A 25,820-nucleotide genomic window follows, 5' to 3' on the forward strand; every position below is an offset into this window, starting at 1 on the left:
AATACGTATAACATTTATTCTATGATAATACCATATTATATATTTTTTCGTGTCTTCTTTCCCCTCAAACAGTAACGACGGAAGCTTTAATTTGTTAGGAGAGGGGAAGCATACGGACAAAGACATTTTAGGAGGGAATGATTTTTTTTTTTTTTTTTTTTTTTTTTTTTTTACCAAAAGTAGTACTTTTATATTAGTTGATCGATCTTACAATACATGTGTAGGGTAGTGTTGTCAACGCCTCGAGCGGCTCGGATCACGGCTCAGTCACCACCGAGCCGAGCCAACAGCTCACCAAACCGAGCCGGCACGAGCCCTCGGCTCATTTGGACCGAACCAAGCCTAGCCAATGGCTCACCCCAACCGAACCGGCTCCAGCCGATGGCTAACCTGAGCCGAACCAAACCGAGCCAATTTCTTACCTGAGCCGAGCCGAGCCGGGCCGGGCCGATGGCTCATCACAACCGAGCCGAGCCGAGCCGGTTGACATCACTAGTGTAGGGCTGGTTAAAGGGGGCAAACAATGCCACCATGGATCGCTGACACCATTCAACCTCTGGCGTCATTATTGGCTATGCACAAGATACTTTCTTTCCTAGTTAATCTTTTCTGCTCTAGGTTTCACTGCACAATAAAACAATTCTACGTTGTTTAACTGCGTTCCATTTCACAATACGGTAGCTAACTCGTACAGAAATGATTTCCACGATTATTGTTGTAAAAAGAAAAAGTTTGTGTTTTTCAGAAACGTAAATAAGAAGAAAACCAAAATGATAAAGTACACAAGAGCAGGACAGGAAGAGGCAAACGTATGGCTGGATGGAGAGGAAATCTAAGACGTTAAGACGTTCCCCTATTTAGGAAGTCTAATATCCTCGGACGGAAGAAGTGAAAAACACGTAAGTTGTAGAATAGCACAGCTAAACAAGCATTCAATAGGAAAAGAGGACTCCTAACATCAAGAAATGTGTCACGGCACGTTCTTAAACGATTTATTAAGACCCTAGTATGGAGCGTGGCGCTTTACGGATCAGAGACGTGGACATTAAGAGAAGCTGAAATATCCAAGCTGGAAGCATTTGAAATGTGGTCTTGGCAAAGAATGCTTCTCATATCATGGACCGAAAGGAAAAAGAATGAAGACGTACTAAAGGAAGCTAATGAAGAACGACAGATCATGAAGATAATAGGAAAAAGAAAAAAACAGCATGCTTGGGCAACTTATTCGGCACTCCGATTGGATCACAGTGCTGATAGAGGAAAAAACAGAAGGAAAACCAGGAAGAGGAAGACTAAGGATAGAATATCTAGATGCAGTTACGAAGAAGAGGCCTTATTAAAGTATAAAACTACTCTAACAAGGGACAGATAAGTTTTACAATTTCCATGTTGCTCACCAATCTGTGGCTGAGATGAACACGAAGAAGTCATTTATAGAAAAAAAAGTAACATTGTCTCTCGTTTTTTAAAAAAATGTTTTTTCAATAATTATTTGTAATGTTTCTAACGTCTATCTAAGTAGGAAGGTATTTTTTGTATTTAATTACAAGAAAATGAAACATAAATTAAACCCGAGCCTGCTATAATTTCTCTAGGCTTCATAAACCGATAAGAAACAATAATCAAAAGCTTATTGGAAACCGGAAATTACTTCTGGAGGAGCTGGGAAGAGCGTGTGATAGAAAGGTGGTCGACCCTCATGACCATAAATAAGTTGAGAAACCCTGCTCTACAGCGTAGTAAAAGAACTACTCCTCACACCAATGGGTACAAAATTGGCCATTCTTGGACAAATTGCTAATTTGGGCTTTTTTATATAGCAATTTGCTAACTTCAATCGAGTGAAATTACTTTTAAGCAAATCCGTTCATGAAGTCACAAGAGCAATGACTTCAAAGTTGAGATTTTAAAAAATAAATATTCCAATGTTGAGATAATTTTTCTCGCGACCTCATGGGCGGTTGTACTTTAAAATACTTCCATTGGATTCAGCGATCTCAAATGAATATAAATAGATCAATTAGAAATGTATTCAAGTGTGGTCACCTTCATACCAGTGGCATAAGCGGATGTGAGTGACGAAATTTTCCCCCTGCTAAGTTAGGTTAGATTAGGTTAGGTTCACTTGTATTACCCTGAAGATTAGAGTCAAGTAAAGATTAGTAGATTACATTAAGTACGTTTTGTACTTACCTTTAGATTTGTTGAACTGCATCCAAAGAAATTCTTTGAACAATGAATTTTTCGCATCATACTCTGAGAAAACTCTGTTATCCGGACAGTAGCAAGGGCACCCATCAGGGGGGCAAGTTGGGGCGCTTGCCACCCTAAGAGGAAATTGCACTTGGGAATATTGAAAACCCAATAGAATTTTTACATAAGTTACAGCAAAATTGGAAACTATATTTGAAACGTCGCTTATACTTGCCCCCCTTGGAAACCACATGGGTGCCCTTAGACAGTAGTATATTGCACAAGCAAGGGCGCTAGGGATGCGCTCGAGACGAGTGGAGACACAATTTTCCTGACAAAATTCGAGTCGAGACACAGCTCTTCCAATAGAAAAATATATATTTTTCGAGTCGAGACATCACTTTTACAGCACATTTTCGAGACGAAAAAGTCTCAAATCTTGTCTCGTGCGCATCCCTAAAGGGCCCCGATTTTTTTGTAAATTTGGGGGGGGGGGCATTCAGATGCAGAAAGCATATATAAGGATTTTAAGACAAATTGTATTCAAATTATGCCAAATATTGTAAATTTACAAGTACAATGAGGGGCCCAAATAAGCTTTGGGGTGGCCCGGGCCCCCTCGGCACTCACAGGATCGGTGCCCTTGTGTATTTTTTTCTACAAGTATCCGGAATCCTTATGTTAAATACAAAAATTTGTACGGAGCATACGATATCAAAATGCTACATACGAACTGCCCTTTGCCCGCTTAGATGTTACATCATGCCGTTGCAGGATGACTGACATCTAACACTCTTTCGAACATTACATACGTATACGTACGTTACATAGGTCAGCTACAGCCTATGTTATGTATGTCCATTATCACCTATAGACAGTTCTTTCTTTGATACGCAAAGTATGTACAGATGAAGCACTTATGCGGAAAGTATTATAAAACATACGTTTTCGGTTGTATGTTTGATGCAGGGTGTTACCTACAATACTACATTAAGTCCGAAAACTACATAACTTACGCATGTAACCTACATTATTATGTACTCCCATGCGCAAAAAAAATTGCGCGTATACTGTAACTCACGATTTTCAGTATTTATTCCTTTTTCCTTACGTTTATGGGTAAAATTGAGTTATTAGTATGTGGAGATAATAGAGAGCAATCCATCTAAGGAGATATTTCCAAAAAATATAATAAAATAATAAAAATATAAACAAAAAACAAAATTATGCTCGGTTTTGTGTATACTGGCAACGATGATTTCTAGGGATTTTTTCAGTAGCACAGCACGATTGCGGAGGGAATTCAGTAGAGGAGTCGAGGAGATGGATCAAGGTACTGGATAGTGGACTAAAATGTTGCATTTATTGGTTAAAACCTAGTGTGTAGATTGCCTGCCAAATATAAATTAGCTTCTGTAACTAAGATGTCGTACGAAAATATAGAATTAAACAGAAAAACTCTTATCTTAAGGTTCGAAGCGATACGCACCATGGTTATGAAGATTATTTCTTAAGAAAAAAGAACAAACACAACGTAGCCTCTGTGGTTAGGTGGATAGAGTGGCGGACTCGTAGTTATTTTATTACTTTGGCACCACATCGAATCCCATCCTATACCATTTTTTTTTTTTTTTACAAAACATTATAATTTTCATGTTAATAAGAACCGAAGCAATATACTAAGGACAACTTATTGATATCCAGGATTACAGTATTATAGGTAATAGCTATTGTTTTCAGTTCATGTTGTTGTATAGCTTCTCTCAGCCTGTTTTCTTGGGAAAATAACAATTTTGTCTCCAACAAAATGTAAAGGATATATACGGACAGAAAAAGACATCTTAGTATCAAACATGATTTATCGTGATGAAATGGACTAGTTTGCCATTATTAAAAAAAAAAAAAAAAAAAAAAAACACTAAAGTAAATTACTGAAGTTGACATCCCTTTAGCTTTTAGCTAAAAAAATATATTTTTTTCTTTATAAGACAACTTCTTTATGAGGCAAGGTGTGTGATCATACCCACAAATTTAGCTAGGGAGTGAAAGATAATCGTTTATACAAACATTTTACAGGTTTAGGTGCGTGAAACACCAATACAGCATGGTCTCGCTTATCCGACCATCCTTTGTTACACATACCGTATGATCCGATATATCATTGCAGAAAGCACCAATCGGCAAGAAGAACTGCAAGTTGTGGTCTTAATCTATTTTTCATGCTCTGGAGTATATCGCCTAGCGTGCCCGTCTACACGTTGACTCATACATCTATCATTCAGTGCAGACATGTATCCAGGTTTTCTATTCGGAGGGGGCGCAACACGAATCCTCGTAAGCACGTAATTCTAATGTTTTAAAAATATCAATATCAATAATAATAATAATAATAATAATAATAATAATAATAATAATAATAATAATAATAATAATAATAATAATAATAATAAGAAGAAGAAGAAGAAGAAGAAGAAGAAGAATGCAACAGTTCTGTATTTCTCTTAAACTTTTTCCTACTTTTCATTTATAAACCGGTTTACTTTGGAAACTGCATTATAGCACAAACAAAATGAAACATATTTTCGAGAGAAATGTAACTATAGAAAACTGTCTGCTACGTATATCACATAACAAAAATAGCAAGAAGACATTGAGTGTATCGTTCTAATATATTAAAGTTAAAAACAGAACGGAAACAAAATGTTAATCCTATTTAATTCCTGTTCTTTAATTCCAAATGGTATAATGGCATTATGGTTTGTTCTTAGAATTATAACAAGACAACAGCACATTGCCCAAAGTTTGGACACTGACTATTAGTAAACTGATATAAAAGAATCTCAAAAGGGTAAAAGCATGTTTATTAAAAAGTGCTTGAGTTTCGGAGGGGTACAGCCCTCAGGCCCTCACGCTGGATACGTCCCTGATTCAGTGCAGTGCAGTTATTTGTTATAAAACATTATTATTAGATGTGCAATATGTAAAATTATATCATAAGTTTTACTTTTAATAGGTCTTTTCTTAACACATCCATATTATCCAGCGTTCTGCCTGCCTGTTTATGTCGGATAAGCGAAATTCTACTGTATTTCCAAAGCTAGCATATACATGAACTAGAATTGTATTGTCCTAGAACAGACAATAGTGTGAAATGCTTATATTAAAAGGTTGGAATAATAAATAAATAAATACTGTTTTGGTAGCGTGAGAACAAATTAAAAACAATTCAATATATTTCCTAGGTATTAGATTATCATCTTATTGTGTCGATATGTATTCTTTTTTTAAACATAGTTTTAAAAGTCATACCATTCTCAATATTCCTAAGGAAATCGAAAGAAAAACTCCTATGTGCCTCTTGTGGCAAAACGGCTTAAGTGTGTGTTCTGAAACGTTAAGGTATAGATAAAGTACCCGTACTTCAAAAATGCAAATCCGGGACGCTACTAAATTACGAGAATCTTTGAAATGCTTAAAATTTTATTCCTTTCACTAGACCTTCTTCCAAGGGCGCCGATTTCTCTGTAATTTTTTTTTCTGGGAGGGCATTCAAATGCAGACGATATATATTAGGATTTTAAGGCAAATTGCATTCAAATTATGCCAAATATTGTATATTCATAAATACAAAGGGGGCCTACATGAGCTTTGGGGGGCCCGGCCCCTAGGATCGGCGCCCTTGCCTTCTTCCTAGTTAAGCAAACGTAAGCAGATGATTTACTCCCTTCCCCTGGTAAGCAAAATTGTTTTTGTTTCTCAAGATTTGTGTTTCGTGAAATAACAGCAAGAATTTCCAGATTACTTAAACATCTAAATGAATGTTTTCACTTAGAGCCATCCCGTCGATTCGCTTTGCCTAGGACTAAAATAAATTAAGGGTCAATAATGAAAGAGACATGTGGATCGAAGATCTTTCTTTGTTCGAACTTTGATTTTTTCAAATCCATGATGGGAAATTATATTATGTGTACAATTTTCGAAATTAATAGTATACAATCGTAAAAATGTCTTACAAAACGATGGTTTATTGCAAAATACTTTGACTCAAAGAATAAATTACAAGTAATAAACTTGTTACTTTTCCTGAAGAGTCTAAGTCTTGAATGAGACAGAGGCTCTTCAGCGTAGTGCTTGGAAAGATTGCCTCACTTGTTCTACCTTCCCGTGACGCAGCCTTGATTCGACTTGATCCTAAACGGATTATTCAGAAGTTGAAGTCGGAAGATGTTTCCCATTTTTCCCAAACACTCTTGGTCGATTACAATCTGCCTCACTTGTGAGGGGACAACCCCATGCCGTAAGCGTCGGTGGACTACCGATAGGCAACTAGCGACATGTCCCCAAAAATTGGTGGTCCCGCAGCCAAAAATTGGTCCCACTTCCGCTTTGAAAACTATACCACCACTGGCAGAGAAGCGACGGAACGCCAACAACCACAAAATTGTTCCTCTAAAATACGTTAAATCGCCTTTGCATTAAGGTGAGTCTACAAACATTTTTAAAAAAAGTAAAAAAAAAAGTGCCCTGAGCTGGGCGTGAACCACCAACCTTAGGGTTATTAGGTGCGTGTTCTTCCGAATTCGCCACGGAGGCGATTATGAAGACACACCTTGTAGAGTGATAAATCGTTGAAGTACTTTTAATATTTCTAATCAGAGTGCTCCATTAACCGTGTATATTTGACGATAACTGTTTGGAATCAGATGAAATGCACTCGTCATGTAATTTTATAACAAAATGGCAAGCGTCTATTTACTTTTTTCATAGTTCTCCCATATTCACTTGCTAGTGATCGGCGACAGTTGCCAACTAAATTCATACAATTATACGCACCCATCTCAAGATTTTTCACTTCATGATGTAAAGGCAGGAGTTACTCTTGACCCCCGGAGCTCAAGTATTGTCCTTATAATAACAATTCGTCAGGGAAAAGTAATATATAATAATAACCGCATGTACATGACTGGCGATAGTTCGTGTTGGTCCCTTTGCGATTCTCCGTGACAAATCAAAGGAGCGGGGATCAAAATGAAGCCCTCGCTGTTACGTGGTGGTAACTTCAATATCCCCGATTCTAGATATCTGCTTCGACTCGACGAATCCCTGCCACTAGACACACACTAGCGGCAATCCTTCGACGCGTCGCTATATTGACGATCGCCATTTACCAGCAAGTGGGCCACTAGGTGTTGGCGACGTTTACGGCATGGAGAAGCTAATAAACAAACAAACCAATAAATAAATCTAAAACCTTATAAAAATGTTTTCCCAAAATTTACATCTAGCAAAATTATTTGTTGGTATTCCAGAACTGCAAATTCACCTGTATTCATAATTTACTTCTATCGTAGTTTTGATATGAGAATGATGTGTCTGAAACTGTAACACAGGTCATTAAGACTTTTTTTTTTTTTTTTTTTTTTGCTTTTGTCAGATTTAGCAGTTTTACTTAGCAGTTAGTCAATTTGGATCTGTGATTTTAGAGTTTTAGAGATTTCCTTAAATTTTTCATTTCTACAACAGTTGGCAACTAACACCATTAACGTATCGCTTTCGATATTTCCATAGGTAATGGCTTGGTCACTCCCAGTATATTTCATACAATGAACTACGGTGTCTTACTCCATCAATCCGAACTACATTTAATATCCAACAACTCTGTACATTTTCTCTTAAATATGCAAACTTTCTACTAGGTTAAAACTGAGTATTTTCTATTTTCTTCCTTTCTTGCTAAAACGAAAGTGTTCTTTAGACAACCTGAAATGATGACTCTATATTACATTATGTTGCATAGGGCATTTTATGTAGCATATCATTTGACAGTTGGACACTTTCTTCGTATATTGAAAGCAACAGGGATTAAGTCCTTCTACACTTACATGAGAAGTAAACAAACTCTTTTTAATTCGTGGAATTGTGCCAATGCACTAGGTCCAGAGAGTTTTTAATTTAAGATTATTATTATTATTATTATTATTATTATTATTATTATTATTATTATTATTATTATTATTATTATTATTATTTTATTGACTTAGGTTTTCCTGAATATTAAGCAATATTTCATAAAAAGCTGGTATTTTTAAACAAATGTGTTCGATATCAAGTTTTCATAAAGTAGTCACTCTCTCCTATAAATAATTTCAGAGGGGCCGCGGTGGCTCAGTGATAAAGCGTTCACCTTTGGTGCATGGGATCCTTGGTTCGACCCCAGCTCGCACCAAGTGAATTTTGTGGTGGACAAACACCATGTGCATGGGTTTTCTCGGGGTTCTCCCGTTTTCTCCCACTTTCTTCATTCCACCATTTCATTCATTTCTCGTCATCACCGTGTCCTTTAGCCTAGTCGGTATAACCGTGGGTCGTAAAACTTAAAGATTTGATCTCAAATAATTCCAACCCAAACAGTTGCAGGAAGTATGTCATTTCGAATAAAACAAACTACTCTATAAAATTCTGAGTATTATTAATGTTTAAATATACAATTCTAGCGGACCTTATTTCTAAATCGAAGGGTAAGAAGACTAAATTCACTCTTATTATTATAGATTAATTTCAATTGAAGCAGTTAAAATAGTTGGGGAAAAATTAGAAAGCCATAACCTATATTCCAGTGTGCCACAACCGGATAACAGGCACACTGGCGTGCCCAGCAAATTACAAGAATATTTGTCGAGTTTATTTTATTTATTATTATCAACGATTCTCCCATGGATCAGCTGTCTGTATACAGTTAAACAAGCAAGTATCACGTTGAGGGAGTGAGTGTAATTATTTACTTTAATAGTAGTCTAATAGAAAGGTATATTTTCTTGTATTTTCTACCGGGAATAACTGCATCCGGTCTAGAAAGCTGGGGCTAACAACGAAGGAACCCGATGTGCCAAACACACACCACTCTATAGTCATGAGTGCCACAAGTCCTTTTCTACGTCTTGGCACCCTAAAGGTTGTTGCCTTCAAAGAGAGAGAGAGAGAAATAACTTAAGACTATTGCGCTTCCATGCTTAAATAAATACATTATGTAAATAACTGTTTCGTTTTCTGTTTTTATTATTATTATTATTATTATTATTATTATTATTATTATTATTATAATTATAAATTTCTTAGGATGTTGACTACACTGCTCTCCCGTGCAGCGCCTCGTGTATGATTTTCCATACATAAACTATATATTCCAAGTTTGTTGTGTTCGTTCTATAGGTGTGTTTGTAATTAGATGCATATGGCGTAGAAGTCAAAATTTAATGTCCACGCTACGTATATGCAAAACCATAGACAAAGAAATTTATGAACAAAGACATTTATGGCGCTAAAACAAAGGGCAAAAATAAAGAATTACTGGCGGATTGTTGCCCGTTGTGCACAGGTATTAACGGTTAACAGTGTTAAATTTAAACACATAGTTTTAATTAAGCACGAATTTAACTTATAGAGTACAGTGCGGAAAGGCTGAGGAGTTTGCTAGGATCGTTACAATATCGAACCCCGTAAAATGTAATGCAAACCTGTCCGCAAGCCCCCCGTAATGTTCAACAGATGTTGTGTATTAATGCTCATTTCAATGCAAACCTATATAGACCTACGCACTTCAATACTCAACGAAGGTGCAGAGACTATTCATGAGTTCCAGTATTAAACTCTCTCTCCCGATGTATTCTCCTAACATGTCTCCCAGCGATTACAATATTTTTTGGTATCTCAATCACTTCCTAGTAGGATAGCTTTAACTAGAGACCACTGATTAACCTGGTATTGGATGTTTCACTTTCTTACCTTTGGAGTTGACAGTCATGGGTTGGACTTTTACACGCAAATATCTAATATTAACAACGTTTCTTCTAGAATTTCGTAATATTGTATTATTTCTTTGTATTATTCATTAGCTTGGTTAGACTTGTTTAAACACTTTTCTCTTTGCACCTATTCCTTAACGTTGGATAAAAATACACTAGCTCTCACCGGGAATCAAATCCAGAACCAATGCACTTGAACCATTTGGCCACAGCAAGGCACATTTAAAAAGAAGTTTCGATTTTCTTAGGAAAATTGTGATTGGGTGTAACATTTAAAAATATATTTAAGAATGGGTACGGATGAAACGCACTGAATTTTCTCGCTCGAATTTCTTAAACTGACTCGTGTTAGGCTGTAGCTATTACTGAAACATTTATTTGGGAAATGCGAATAAAATAATGTGTTTTAGAAAACTTTGTTCGAAGCAACTTACGTCCAAAAGTAAAGTACCCATTCGTCATATTTCTGTTAGAAATAACTTATGCCATACATTAGAATTATTAAGGAGATAATTGTATGTGAACTATGAGCAAAAGCGTCTGAGTACTTTCTGAATAAATCGTTAAAAAAGTCATCCCCAAGAATAAAATATCCCTTGTATATCTTTTCAGGACAAACGAGTTATGCTATTTATGAAATACGAACAAAATTGTCAGAGTAATTATCAACAAAATCGTAGGGTAAAACTTGCTCCGAAAAGTAATATACCACTTCTAGCTTTTTGGATGATGGAATTATACCATATCGTTAGGTTATTTATGTAACATTTATTTATGAAATATGAACAAAATTGGGTCAGGCGTTAATGGGAAAATTGTCGAAGAGTAGGCTAAACTACCTCTTCTGAATGTTTACAGGACGAACGAGTTGTGTCATATTGTCAGGTTATTAATGATACATTTATTTATAAAATGTGATTGAGAAAATTGTTCAAAAAAATGCATCCCATACAGTAAATTACACCTTACCTATTTTTTCAGAGCAATGATTCATACTATATTTTTAAAAATACAAACAAAATCTTTACAGCCGTTTTTGAGACAATTTAATGATTTTAAATTTTCATCCTTCAGTAAACTACCCTTATTTTTAGGTGTCGGAGGATATAGAATTCGAAACGATAGTGTTATGAACACAAATCTCCGGGTGTAGATGAAATTCCGGCTGAGTTAATTTTAGCTGGGGGCGAAAAATTGTGGAACAAGATACACAAACTCATTCTCCTTATATGGAACAAGGAAGAATTGCCACGAGAGTGGAAAGAATCAATCATTGTTCCAATTTACTAGAAAGGCGACAAAACTGTAATAATTATCGAGGCATTTCTCTTCTATCAACATCCTATAAAATCCTTTCAAATATTCTGTTAGCAAGACTGACCCCATACGCAGATGAAATTATTGGAGATTATCAGTGCGGATTTAGACGAAATCGACCAACTATCGACAAATATTTACCATTCGCCAAATACTCGGAAAAAAGTGGGAATACAATACCCCGGTACATCAATTATTTATTGATTTTAGAAAGGCGTATGACTCGGTTAGGAGAGAAACATTATACAACGTTCTTACAGAACTTCGAATACCGAGAAAGCTAACTAGATTAATTAAGATATGTTTAAATGAATCCCAAAGTAAAGTCCGGGTAGGAAAATTTTTGTCCACGAGCTTTCACGTCGAAAATGGCCTGAAACAAGGAGATGCGTTGTCGCCATTATTATTTAACTTCGTTCTGGAATACGCTATAAGGAAAATCAAAGATAGCAACCAGGGCCTACAGTTGAACGGTATTCACCAGGTTATGGCATATGCTGATGATGTAAATTTAATAGGGGATGGTAGGAGAACAATAGAAAGAAATGCAGAGATCTTATTAAACTCTTGCAGGGACATGGGTTTAGAAGTAAATGCAGAGAAAACTAAATACATGGAAGTGCGTCGGGATCGGAATACAGCAAATTATTGATGCGTTAAAATATTAAATAATACTTTTGGTAAAGTGGATAGTTTCAAATATCTAGGATCAATATTAAGAGAGGGAAATCATATTCACGAAGAAATTAAATGTCGACTAAAAGCAGGGAATTCATGTTACTATTCGGTTCAAAATCTCTTGTTGTCGCGAATTCTGTCGAGGAATTTGAAGCTTAAAATATACAAAACGATTATTATGCCTGTTGTTCTGTATGGCTGCGAAACATGGTCACTTACTCTGAGGGAAGAACATAGACTGAAAGTATTTGAGAACAAGATCCTGAGACGAATATTCGGACCCAAGAGGAACGGGAATGGGGAATGGCGGAAACTTCATAACGAGGAACTACACAATTTATATGATCTACCCAACATTGTTAGGGTCGTCAAGTCTAGGAGGCTTAGGTGGGCGGGTCATGTAGCTAGAATGGAAGAAAGTAGAAATGCTTTCAAAGTCTTGACTGGAAGATCAATCGGAAAACGACCATTAGGAAGACCTAGGCGCAGATGGGAGGACAATATTAAGATGGATCTCGCAGAGATTGGAATACAAAGTAGAAACTGGATGCAGTTAGCTAAGAATAGAAGTCAGTGGAGAGCTTTTGTGAACGCGGCATTGAACCTCCGGGTTCCATAGTCCATATAGTTAGTTAGTTTTTTTTAAAGTGTTATAAAAACTTCATGTCTAGAATTCGGTCCAGATACGTCGAACAGTATGGCCTCTATTTGAATACATGAAAAAGCGTGACGAACCGACAGACGAACAGATGGACAGGCATCAAAATTACTTTTTCGATATGTGGGGGCGTGAATCTTGAATTCATTGAAATCTCGAATTCGATTTTTATCACTATTACTACAATTTCTTCTTTCGACGCTCGAACGTGAAAACGAATACAACGACACGTAAGGTGATAATTTGTAATTCCCAAAATTTAATGAGTTAAGTTTAATGTGTTGCCGTGCTAGAAAAAAAGCTTATGCCTGTTTGTTATATCATTTTAATATCAGTTTTTCACGCTACTATATAATGTAGAAATATGGTATGATTATCACTCATATTCATGCTATCTTTTGGAAATATTCGTGTTCCGCATACATAGATCTGTATAATTTAGCTTCGTTCAACGAAAACATTCCTTACACAGACTTATGATTGCATTTTGAAATCGTGTTTTTGTCGTCGTTAGAATTTAGTAAATATAAGCATAACACTCAAATCAGTTTTTGACTTTTACAGAAAACCAAATTTCTGTAAAAAAAAAAAAAAAGCCCAAAAGAAAAAACTGCACCTGACTTAATCCCCACCCTCCTTGTGCAGTGCATAATAAAACGCAAGTGTTATATAAATTATCCCCTACTCTCATTCGTTGCCGCTAGCGCAAATTATAAATAAAATTTTTAAAAAAATCATTCCTATAAATCAAAAGGGCCATCTAATTAAAGTAAAGAATTTTTAAAAAATAAAAATTAAAAATAAAGTAATTGTTTTTAAGCACTCAGGTTGTTAAATATATAATTTGCTTGTAGTTTACTTATTGTATATTATTTGTTTAATCATAATACTCGTAATTTTAATCTCACGTTAAATTCTTAGCCGTAATCACTCGTAACTTTACAGTGTATTATAAAGATTTATAAATTATTTGTTTTAATTTGTTTTTTTTTATTATCTTTACGGGAAGCACTTTTCTCTTCCCCAATATCTTTTCAGCGGCCGGTGAAAACGGGAACTGCTTATATAGTTTATAATGACCTTTCGTGGGTACTAAGAGCCACAAAGCCAAAGTTTAAAGCAAATGGTTAAAAAAATGTCGTCTGTTAGCAATCCAAAATAAATCGTCCTATTCGCAATAAACCCACAAAGATCGGTCATAATTTTTGCAATTGTGGATATGAAAAAAAGAGAGAGAGGGAGAAAGTCAATACTCTAAAAAAAAAAAAAAAACACAAGCACACACACACACAGACAAACGATAATTTGACATCAGCTTTTTCCTTTCTTCCTTTTTTTCACGACAACAAGCATCATTCGATGTAACGTCATGTCGATATAACAAGGGGTAAACTTGGGAAGACTGTCAAGGTCGCGTGTGTTATTTTTCCTGTTCTTGACACACAAATCCGAAGTGAGTTGTCTGCTGTTCAAGAACGGGCAGATAACATACAAGACCGTAAACTGAAAACAATAACTGTTTCCAATAGTACACGTATTCTAATACTGAATAAATACGTCGATTAAAGGATACTATCAATAAGTTATTTCCTTATTATACTGATTCGGTTCTTATTAATATCAAAGTTATACACTTCCAATAATGTTTTGTTTAAAAAAATGGATGGGATAGGATGGGATTCGATGTGGTGTCAAAATAATAAAATATCTACGAGTCCGCCACTCTATCCACCTAACCACAGAGGCTACGTTGTGTTTGTTCTTTTTTCTTAAGAAATAATCTTCATAACCATGGTGCGTATCGTTTCGAACCTTAAGATAAGAGTTTTTCTGTTTAATTCTATATTTTCGTACGACATCTTAGTTACAGAAGCTAATTTATATTTGGCAGGCAATCTACACACTAGGTTTTAACCAATAAATGCAATATTTTAGTTCAGTATCCAGTTCCTTGATCCATCTTTTCGACTTCCCTACTGAATTCCCTCCGCAATCGTGCTGTACTACTGAAAAAATCCCTAGAAATCATCGTTGTCAGTATACACAAAACCGAGCATAATTTTGTTTTTTGTTTATATTTTTATTATTTTATTATATTTTTTGGAAATATCTTCTTAGATGGATTGCTCTCTATTATCTCCACATACTAATAACTCAATTTTACCCATAAACGTAAGGAAAAAGGAATAAATACGGAAAATCCTGAGTTACAGTATACGCGCAATTTTTTTTGCGCATGAGAGTACGTCACGTAATTTTTTTTCTCAGTGTATCATAGCAAATAACCCCATATATTTTAGTCGCTACTGCTCTCACTTTTGGTAGAAGCGGTCCCAGATTCGATTCCCGGATTCGAAAAAGTAAAAGATTTTCGAGCCAGTTATCCTGAATGAAATTCTCCTGAGTTTTACTCATTATCACCAGCCAAGTGATGGGATAGTGCCTTACATAATGGACCCAGGGCGCTTTTTTCCTTCCCAATTTCCCGGGCAGTATTACCATCGAGGAACGTCATCCCTCATATGCATCAATCTAACATAGCATAAATGGCGAAAGCCCAGAAATCTAATTTCTAAACCTAATACCATGATGAATACCATTCTATTCACACTTTTCTAAGCAGTAAGGTTGAACTATTGGAATGAACACCGTGATTAAATTACGTGTAAACGAAACAAAATAATGATATATCGACACCCTCGTGCTTTTTAGAAAGTACCCCATCAGGATTCTACCGCCTACAGTCGGACAATTTGTCCATGCCGACCAAATACCGCAGTCGGATTGCCGGCGCTGGACGCCGGCGTCTTGCAGCGCAATTTTGGACCGCGACGAATAGTTGCCTCGCCTAGCAGTCGGCAAACAGCCGGAAATGAGCATTAAATGCGCCGGCGCCGCCGTCGAAAAGAGGCCGGCATATGGAGTAGGCAGAGCGTCGTAAAGAGGCCTTTCCGACTGTTTTGCCGATTCTGACGGTCGGCAACAGTCGGCAAAGGACATTTTATTTTACGGTTTTCGACCGCTTGCCGTCTCGGCAAAAGGTCGGCAACTTTGAACAAGTAGATCGTCGTGCCGCCGCGGACGGGGCTGGCTCCGGCGGACCGCCACCGTCGACGGCGGCATTTCCTCTTTCCGACTGCGACTTCCTGATGGGGTAATTTTCACGGTATTTAAAGAAGGACTAAAGGAGATGAGAAGTCTAACATAACGAGGTAATTTAATGGACAAATTTGACTTTTAAGCTAATAATTACACTGAAAACACAAATAACAGCAACTCTAAAAACTTACAATAAATATTCTCTTTCTCAATATTGTGGTAACACACAATGTTGCTAAATATATATTTCGTAAAATAACAATTATTTTACAACATTCCTCGTAGAAAAAATAGAATGGAATCAAGGGCGCCCATCAGGGGGGCAAGGTGGGGCGCTCGCCACCCCCTAGAAGAAATGGTACTTCAGAATATCGAAAATCCAACAGAATTTTTACATTAATTACAGCAAAATTTGAACCTATATTTGAAACGTGGCTTATACTTGCCCCCCTTAGAAACCACAACATGGCCGCCCTTGAATGGAATACACTTTCAACACTATAATACAAAATATTATTATTATAAAAAAAATAATATTACTTGTAAAATGCATTTAATCGTAAAACACAATCACATTATGCACCTTCACGAAAGTGTCCTTATTTGTCGTTTATAATTGTTCCTCCATTATTGTCGATGTGCCATTGGAGGACACAGTTAGACTGTTGAATGTACTGCCATCTGTTGGAGGAAACGTTCTCGCTTTCTTCCGACGTTTTGGGTGCGGTGTGGCTTTTCGTTCAAATGTCATGGAGCTTGATGTTTCGATGCCAAATTCTGATCCATCAGCTAAAGGTCCATACAGATTCAAGTCTTTTGATAAATACCACACGCCAACATCTAGGAGGAGTCCAATCAGAATAAGAACTGAAAAAAAAAAAAAAAGAACTTAATGATCTACATTAGATTCAACTTCCTACGAAAAATTTCATGAACAACAGTCTAGCAAATAGGTCTACTACAAGTCAAATAGAAATAGATGCACAATAAGTGATGCCAACCTGAAACAATATGAAATCCCATGTTGAGAGGCAAAAAATCCCATTTTACGTGTGAATTTCCCGCGTTACACTAATTAAAAGTATGCTGTGATATTAAAAATTAAATTTCTTTGTGTTAGTCACCTTTTACAATATCTAAATGAATAAGCCGTAAATTTCGATCTTCTCGAAAAAACCCATATATGCTACGTATTATCCCTTTCGGAGAAAATAAGATCAAAAACATCCACGATATGGGATTTTTTCCACAGGTTGGCATCACTGTGCACAATAGAGGAAAATTAGTGCAATGAATCATCATGGTAAAAACATTCAAACAGAGGTGTCTGCTAACTATATTTTATTTTGATATATTCACTTACTTTGCGATATATTGTCGCAAAATATGAATTTCGAATATTGGAATGAAAATGTTAAGTGGTTAGTTTATCAGTTATCGACCCTATTATTTCTAGCATTCTAGAGCGACATCAAATATAACGTTTGCTTACTCACTTTGTCACTACGGTTATCATGTGATCTTCTGCTACATACGTGAGAATATCATGCAAAGAGAAGTGGGAATTTATCAAATCCTATCTATTTACCCTCTTTTCAATGTAATTTTATCTCAATCAAATACCATTCCTCGGCTCTCAACGTCAGTACCAACTATATGATTGGTGCTGTCTCAGAACCTCACGATATTGCTTGTATATAGTTTGTCGGATAGATATTAATCATTACTATGAAAATATATGCTTAACAGTGGTGTCAGTGTTGCTAACTGTATTTTTTTAAATTTACCTTTCAACATCTTCTCGTCGATATTCTCAAATTTGTAAATTTGTACGTATTTTTAAATCTTGTGCCATTAATTCTACTAAATAAGGAATATTTGTTTTCCTCCGCACACAAAACCATCCAAACATATAGCATATTCAAATCCAAACTAGTGTCAAGCTCACGGTTAAGTCTATCCTTATAGATGTAAGAAGAAAAAACTACCAAACATTGTTATAGTCATCAAGTCTAGGAAGCTTAGGTGGGCAGATCACGTAGCTAGGATGTATTAAAGTAGAAACGCCTTCAAAGTTTTAACTGGAAGACTAATCGGAAAACGAAAAATAGGAAGACCTAGGCGCAGATGGGAGACTATACTAAGATGGATCTCGCAGAAATAGAAATACAAAGTAGAAACTGGATCCAGTTAGCAAAGGATAGAAGTCAGTGGAGAGCTTTTGTGAACGCGGCATTGAACCTCCAGATTCCATAGGCCATAGAATTAGTTAGTTATGTAAGAAACTAATTTCACATATAACAACTGCAATCAGATAACATCAGCATGAATCAATTTGTTATATAGAATCCTCACGTTATATTGTCAGCATAGTCATATAGTTAACATTTCTGCTGCTCCGATCCAATAAAAAATACCGTCCTCCAATATCAATGAATACAGATGTAGAAAATTTGAGAAAGTGAAGTGAATAATCAATAGGCCTATTTAAGTGGATCAATAAGCATTGAAAACTGTAGATATACGCCCGTACCTCTTCAACGCTTATTAATCCAGAATGAAGTCCTCTGGTGTATGGTGATATTGTGCCGATGATATTGTGTTGTGCAGTACGATAGGGAAGTAGAGAGTTGATGGAAGTGTTTGGAATGTACACCCTTAAAAATCAGTAGAAAGAACACAAAGGAGTTCAACGGGGCCGGAAATGGCGAAGTAAGGCTAGACAAAAATTTTAAGAATGTTAAAAAATTAATCAAAAGATTCCGATCTTGGCCAATAATTAGGTTTTGCATCAGGGGCCACAATTTTTTTAAGCGGTCCCTAAATCGAGTTTTCGTATTTTCTATGGAATAAGCACATCATACTAAGTTAACTGATAGTTTGGGTTTGGCTAAACTATATGTAGTTCTCCAGACGTAAGGCATAGAACAAAATTTTTGATTGAAATATATTGGATCTTTTGATCCAAAAAGGAAGGATTCAATCTAGTGAAAATGTTTAAATATTTATCCTCATTTGTTATATATATATATATATTGCATTCCACAAATAATAGTAAGGCCCGTCTCCTGAAGAAACCAAGGCAGATAGAAACATGAAACATTTTGTAACCTTCAAGGAACATAAAAGGCAACACTATACTGATAAGGAGAATCCCCACGAGGTGGGCTCAAGGAGGTTACAGGGGGTAACTACAAAATTTTAAATAGCAATACCCATTCTATGGTACTTCGTTTGAAAGATAATCACGTGTAAATACCAGTTTTGGAAACTAAATGCCGCTAGCGTGTCCCTATCCAACATGGCGGCCATCCGTAAAGTACGGTCGAATTACTTTCCATACATAACACTAAGGCAAGTCTCCTGAAGAAAGCAAGGCAGATAGAAACATTTTGTAACCTTCAAGGGACATAAAAGGCAATATTATGCTGATAAGGAAAATCCCCTAAGAGGGAGCCTAAAGCGGTTATGGGGAATAACTACAAAATTTTAAATAGCAACCCCTATCGTGTGGTACTTTGAGAGGTAATCACGTGTAGAGACCAGTTTTGGAAACTACATGTCGGTAGCGTGTCCCACCCAACATGACGGTCATCCGTAAAGTACGGTCGGAGTACGTTCCACTCATAACACTAAGACCTGAAGAAACCAAAGCAAATAGAAGCATGAAATCTTTTGTAACCTTCAAGAGACATACCGGTAGAAGACAACATTATGGCCTATACTGATAAGGAGAACCCCCTCAAGAAGGAGGCCTAAGGGAGTTACGTAGGGTAACTACACCGTGTGGAACGTACTTTACGGATGACGGCCATGTTGGACAGAGACGAACTAGCGATATGTAGTTTCCAAAACTGGTCTCTACACGTGATTACCTTTCAAACGAGGTACCACACGATGGGAGTTGTTATTTAAAATTTTGTAGTTATCCCCTAACCCCCTTGAGCCCACCCAATGGGGGGATCTCATCAGCATAATTTTGTCTTTTATATCTCTTGAAGGATACAGAAGGTTTGATGCTTCTATCTGCCTTGGTTTCTTCAAGAGACGGGCCTTAGTGTTATTCGTGGAACGCATTTCCAAGAAAATCATCAACTTTTTAAAGTAAATATTACATTTTTAAACCGAACTGCCTTTTTATTTCTTTAGTACATGTGTTTATAAAATAAAGTATTGTATATCACTCAGTATTGTAGGCTTAATCATCACCTAGTATACATACATCCACGTGCGGCCCCCAGAAGAGGAAATTTTATTATTTTATATATAAATAAAACCCATCCCAGAGTTTGGAGCTCTTAAAGGTAGCTGTAAGTAGCAGTATTACACCCCCCCCCAACCAGAAGTCCATCCTGGATCCGTCCCTGCATACACCACTAATAAGGGTTTTTTTGCGTGATAGTCTACCATGTTTTACTCAATGCACACTATTTCGTTCAACTGAGGGTCACTGGAACAGTTTGTGATTGAAACTTTTTATTTTGGTCAACCATATAGAGAAGCTATATAATTTAGGGACTATGGAACGGCAATTTCCCTTTTAACAGATTTTTTTAAAATCCAAACAGAACCCTGTTTCGTGATGATCACTTAACATGAAGCCAACCATGTATATATACAGTGGCGTATTTTTAGGGGGGCTTCCGGGCTTAAGCCCCCCCCGAAATCTTACTTCCTGTTGTAAAGTATATGAAATATTCTGCAGAATTTTCAAATTTTCAGGCAAAGCCCCCCTTGAAAGTTAGCAAATCCCTCCCCGAAACAAAATCGTAAATACAGCTCACAGATGACGAGAAGAACCCTAGCAGAACTAGTGTGACGTAGGTATGGTCTCGCCCACTTTTCGCACGGGGGTTTCGAATGACACCACAGAATAGTACACAGATAACTACCCGGAGTAGCAGACGACATCTAAGTATACACCACACCTCAAAAACCGAAAATGGACTTGACCGTGTCGTTGACCTTTCCCCGCTAGCCCTGTTTTAGGGTTCTTCTCGTCATCTGTGAGCTGTACTTCACTGTATATATAGCATCTACCGTGTATTAATATTAGCTTCCGGTGGACACTTTAGCCTTGCATATGGGGTACAAAATCAATAGACCTATAGCGTAAAACTATTATTTTCGGTATAAATAATAGATCCACCTACCCCAACATAAAGATTATATAGGCCTACCCCTGCACATGATCCCCAAGAAATTGAAGGGGGTGTCGTCACTGGCTGTAAGTATTTAACAAATTAAAAAGCTCCTAACAGCCTACCAAAATTTGACAGGACCACTTATGCGTTTGGGAGGTCTAGCTCATTCTCAATATAGCTACACCCAGGAGCGGATCCAAGGAAGAAAGAAAGAGGAAACTTTCTTATTTTATATCCCCCCAGAAGAGGAAAATTTATTTTATATATAAATAAAACCCATCCCAGAGTTTGGAGCTCTTAAAAGTAGCTCTAAGTAGGAGTATTACAACCCACCGCCCCCCTAGAAGTCAGTCCTGGATCCGCCCCTGCTATTAACTAAAGAATTGTAATTATTAGACAATTACTTTTAATGATGTCCATAAACTAAAACTGGGAAATTTTTAAATTAGATTTGACCTAGAAAGTGCCCAATAGATGATCCTGCTTTCCAGATAACCAAGTTGTTATACAAATATTAGATAGCTTATTACTATTAACTATTATTCTCAAAGAATTGCATGAAATTGATATACTTACATGCTGTTAATATGTTCACGTATAGTCGAAAAGTGTCTGGATCGTATAAGTAACAGGTACCATTCTTCTCACTTTGATGCAAGCAAGTCTCATCTGGTAAATAAATTAAAGACTAGATAAGTAACATAAAATAATCTCGCTTGGAATTGTTTATTAGGAACTAAGTTTCTAGTCATGAACTTTGTATTTCTCTGGATTGACGGGAAATTAATATGAATTTCCAAATGTTCGCACAAAAGGGCGCCCATCAGGGAGGCAAGGTGGGGCGCTTGGCCCCCTATATAGTCTGGAGGATCCGTAACAAAATCTCAAAGAATCGTGCAATTTATGATACAAGCGTCAAATTTTACACACGGTTTATAGACATCATAAGAAACAATTCTAGGGGTGGAGCCAAAAAATATCACGTGATTTCATCGAGATAGCCGCCATATTAAAAATGGCCGCTCACTACATAATAAAATAACATTTAATTGTATTGTTTAACATGTTAATGCATTTTAATTTTTAAATTATAATCTATTTTTCACTTTTATGTTCGTGATAAAGGTCATTTGACACTTGGCGTGGTAAAATGTTGAATTTAAATGTTTAATTTTGATTTATTTATTTATTTTTATTAGTTGTTTTACAGTTACTTTGCCTGCTAATTCTTTCGTCTTTCAGTGTAACTCAAATTTTGTTTTCGATTTATTTCAGAACTGAACTGCAGCTAAAATAAAACGAAATTTCAAACTAATAGACAATACTGACGTTTCCAAACCACGTGATGAAATCACAAACAGAGACCTTTGTCTTTTTTCCCAAGAAGTAACAAAGGAGAGGCTGATCTGCCCTGGTGATTTTGCTGGTAAATCATCAAATGAAGCTGCTGGGTATTCAACTATAGCGCAAAATTTAGTAAAATTTGAAGAAATAGAGTCACTACCTTCTGGGTTTAAAATAAGAAGGCTGGATGAAGGACAAGGTATTAAGCAAACATTTATGGATAAAAAGGCAAAATATCATAAAAGCAGCTCTTCGAAATTCAATAAAACTAAATTGAACAGGGCAATTGAAAGAAAAAAGAAGAAGAAAAGTGGAAGTCAATATAAGTCAGACGTATCTGCATCAAGTGAGAAAAATACCAGATCAAAGGCCTCACTTTCAGTCAGTCACAGTGGGTGTACATTGTGCTTTTTTTGTGACGAATCAGTGGATGAAAATCACAGTCATTTCGAAAATCACGAACACTTAAAATAGATAATCGTGTGAGATCATGAGCTTTTACTCTTCAAGACTACAAATTAATTGCAAAGCTAAGTGCTGGTGATATGTTTGCTCAAGATGTAGTGTATCATGCAAAATGTCTTGTGGCCCTATATAATCGTGAAAGAGATTTAAAATTAAGATCAGAAGAAGAATACGTTCATACATATGAAAAACGCATTAGCAGAACTTTTAGTGTACATTGCAAGTATTCTTGATGACGACGAAATTTCCCCTGTGCTGCAGTTGAGCCATCTCAAGAAACTCTATTGTCAGAAAATTGAGCAACTGAGTGGTGACCGAAGTACAGTGCATTCAACGCGGCTAAAAGAGAAAATACTTAGTAATTTTCCAGAACTTGAGCCCCATGGCGCTGGTCGAAAAGTTTTGCTTGTGAGAAACAGTGATATAGGAGAGAGCCTAAAGAAAGCCTGTTCTCATGAATCTGAGTTAGATGCCACTGTTTTATCTCATGCTGCAAACATAGTAAGACGAGACATTTTTAAAACATCCCCAGTTTCAATTTAAAGGGTCATTTGAGGATAAGTGCCAACAAAACAGTGTACCAACGACATTGTTAACTCTTATTGGAATGATATTGTATGGTCCTAACATTGAAAACAAAGCGGATTATATGTCCCAAGTTTGTCTCTCTCTTTCACAGCTTTTATCCTTTAATTGTTTTAAAAAAACGTAAAGTTTCACAGCATTTAGTCCATTCTCTAAAATAGTGAAACGCCGCTGCCCCTTTTTGTTGGATGTATGATTCGCTCAAATACAAGATCAAAACAAATAGTTGATGTGTTGTTTGAATTAGGACTTAGTGTATCTTATGACAAAATTCTCTGCCTCTCAGCAGAATTGGGTAATTATGCTATAATTCATTTCATGGCAGTAGCTCCCTTACATTTGAAGAAAAATGTTTTTACTACAGCTGCAATTGATAATATCGATGATAATCCTTCATCTACTACTTCATTTCATGGAACGGGAATATCACTGTTTCAGCATCCAGATATTGAACATTTGGATGAAGAACAAGTTGAAGAGCGTGTAGTGCACAAATAAAAAAGTTGATGAAACTCCCAGAGAGTTACACTCTAGTCAAGCCCATATTTTCCCCAAAGATGAAACACTCTCCACCTAAAATTGAGACAATAGCACCATTAGAAATTGGAAATGCTGAAAATGATAAAGAAAGTGAATGGTGTGAACACGTTTACCATACTACCGAAAAAGAAGATTCACATCTGACTTTAGATTGCACATGGGCATCATATCATGCTTCTAAAAAAAAGAAATGAAAGGATGTCAAGTTCGAGATGGTGACCTTTATCAGTTTTTCAGTCATGAGCATCAATCATTTCCGCCGTCACTGGCAGAGTGCAATGGAAGCATTCGGTATGGAGGTAAATCAGACATAGTACCCTGCCTGGAAAAACTTATTTCTTGCAGTGAAGAAGATAGTGATGAACCTCATCAAGCTGGACCTGATGTTGAAATGATTATTCTTGATTGTGCACTTTCTGACACCCGAAGCTACAGATTCGTTTGCTGACTATGCCGAAAAATTCATAAACATGATTAGAAATCGATTTAAAGGACAAGTGAAACGTATTGACGTAGTGTTTGATACGTATAAACCAGATAACTTGAAGAGTTGTGTTCGTGAGAAGAGAGAAACAGGCATTCGAAGAAAAGTTAAAGCGGATAGAAAGGTGCCTAAAAATTGGAAAAACTTTTTTCAAGTTGATGAAAACAAAACAGAATTATTTCTTTTATTGGCAAAATTTGTAAGTTTAGCAGAATATCCAGGAAAAGTTGTCGTCACTCAAGGAAACAGCCGTTAGTTAACAACCTGCGGATTTAAGTCGAATAGTACCACGTTCTCAACATGAAGCAGACGCAAGGATATTTTTACATGCAGCAGATGGTATAATAAAAGGGTATCGAAATATACAAGTTTGTAAGGTTGACTCAGATGTGGTTGTGTTGGCAGTCAACCAAGCAGCTAAGCTGAAACGTGATTGCTTGTGGGTATTGTATGGATCAGGAAAACATATGCGTTACATCAATGCTACAGCAATATCAAAGGCACTGGGAAATGAGAAAGCTCTGCAATACTTGCTTTTCAATGACACTACATCTAAATTTGCAGGTAAAGATAAAATATTAGCTTGGACAGCCTGGAAAGCTTATGATGAGGTTACGTCGGCATTTCAAGTATTATCAAGTGCTCCAGATCTAGAAGCCGTGAAGACAGTATTTCCAATTGTTGAAAAGTTTGTTGTATCGCTATATAACAACTCCACTGGTCAGTGAGTCTTCAAGAGAGATATTGAAATGTAATTGTTCCAAAGTGTGTTCTGGAAAGTGTTGCTGTTTCAAAGCTGACTTACCATGTACAGCTCTTTGTAGATGTAAAGGATATGAACGCTGAATATATGTACACGAAGAAAGACTGTAAATTCCAATTTTACTCTCCTTCATGTTTTAACATGAAGTAAAATTCTCAATTTTGTTGCTATGTGACATGTTTTATTGTACAGTTTTGGTATTGCAGAAATCTTATATTCAAACTTCAATTTCCACAAGCTCACAAGCTTGAAGTGTAAAGTTAGAAAGATGAACTTAAAATCCTTAACAGTGCTATGAATTCCATCTCCTAAATCAAGAACAGACCGTCTGATAGTATTTCTAAGCGTATATTTGCAATTAGTGGCCTAAGAACATATATTTTGATACCCATCACTGTATAGTTATGGCATTATATTAAGTCTGGTCTCATTGGGGGCCATATTGAAAAATAGCTAACTAAATAAACTAAATAACAAACTAAAATATACAAATATGTAAATTGTTCATTATTTGGTCAATAGTAATTAAAATAATATTGTCACTTGCACATAAAGAGAAAAATATAAGCTATTTTCAAGAAAAAAACACCTTTACGAGATTAGTTTTTCAATATGGCCGCCATTATGACAAGAGCGCCAATTTCGATTGGCTCCACCCCTAATATTGTTGTTTACACATCAATTATTGTTTACTGTGAATTTCATACTTGTATCAAATAGTGCACGATCATATGACCGATCCTCCAGA

At 36.3% G+C, this 25,820-nt stretch overlaps 1 protein-coding gene across 3 annotated transcripts in view; it reads right to left on the minus strand.

Annotated features, from left to right (window-relative positions):
• Window positions 1–15,851: 15,851 nt before the first annotated feature.
• The window catches only part of LOC145683657 (solute carrier organic anion transporter family member 74D-like), a 112,505-nt gene continuing 102,536 nt past the window's right edge, over window positions 15,852–25,820 (minus strand). For all 3 annotated transcript variants that reach the window (XM_081754996.1, XM_081754997.1, XM_081754995.1), the window contains 2 exons: window positions 21,468–21,560; window positions 15,852–16,614 (listed from right to left, as the gene is read on the minus strand). In XM_081754996.1, coding sequence (XP_081611122.1) covers window positions 16,358–16,614; window positions 21,468–21,560 — 350 coding nt within the window. In that variant the 3' untranslated portion in view covers window positions 15,852–16,357. The remainder of the gene's footprint in view (window positions 16,615–21,467; window positions 21,561–25,820) is intronic.

This window comes from Thermobia domestica, chromosome 4, assembly GCF_964235325.1.
Source record: "Thermobia domestica chromosome 4, izTheDome1.hap1.1, whole genome shotgun sequence".
Taxonomy (NCBI): domain Eukaryota; kingdom Metazoa; phylum Arthropoda; class Insecta; order Zygentoma; family Lepismatidae; genus Thermobia; species Thermobia domestica.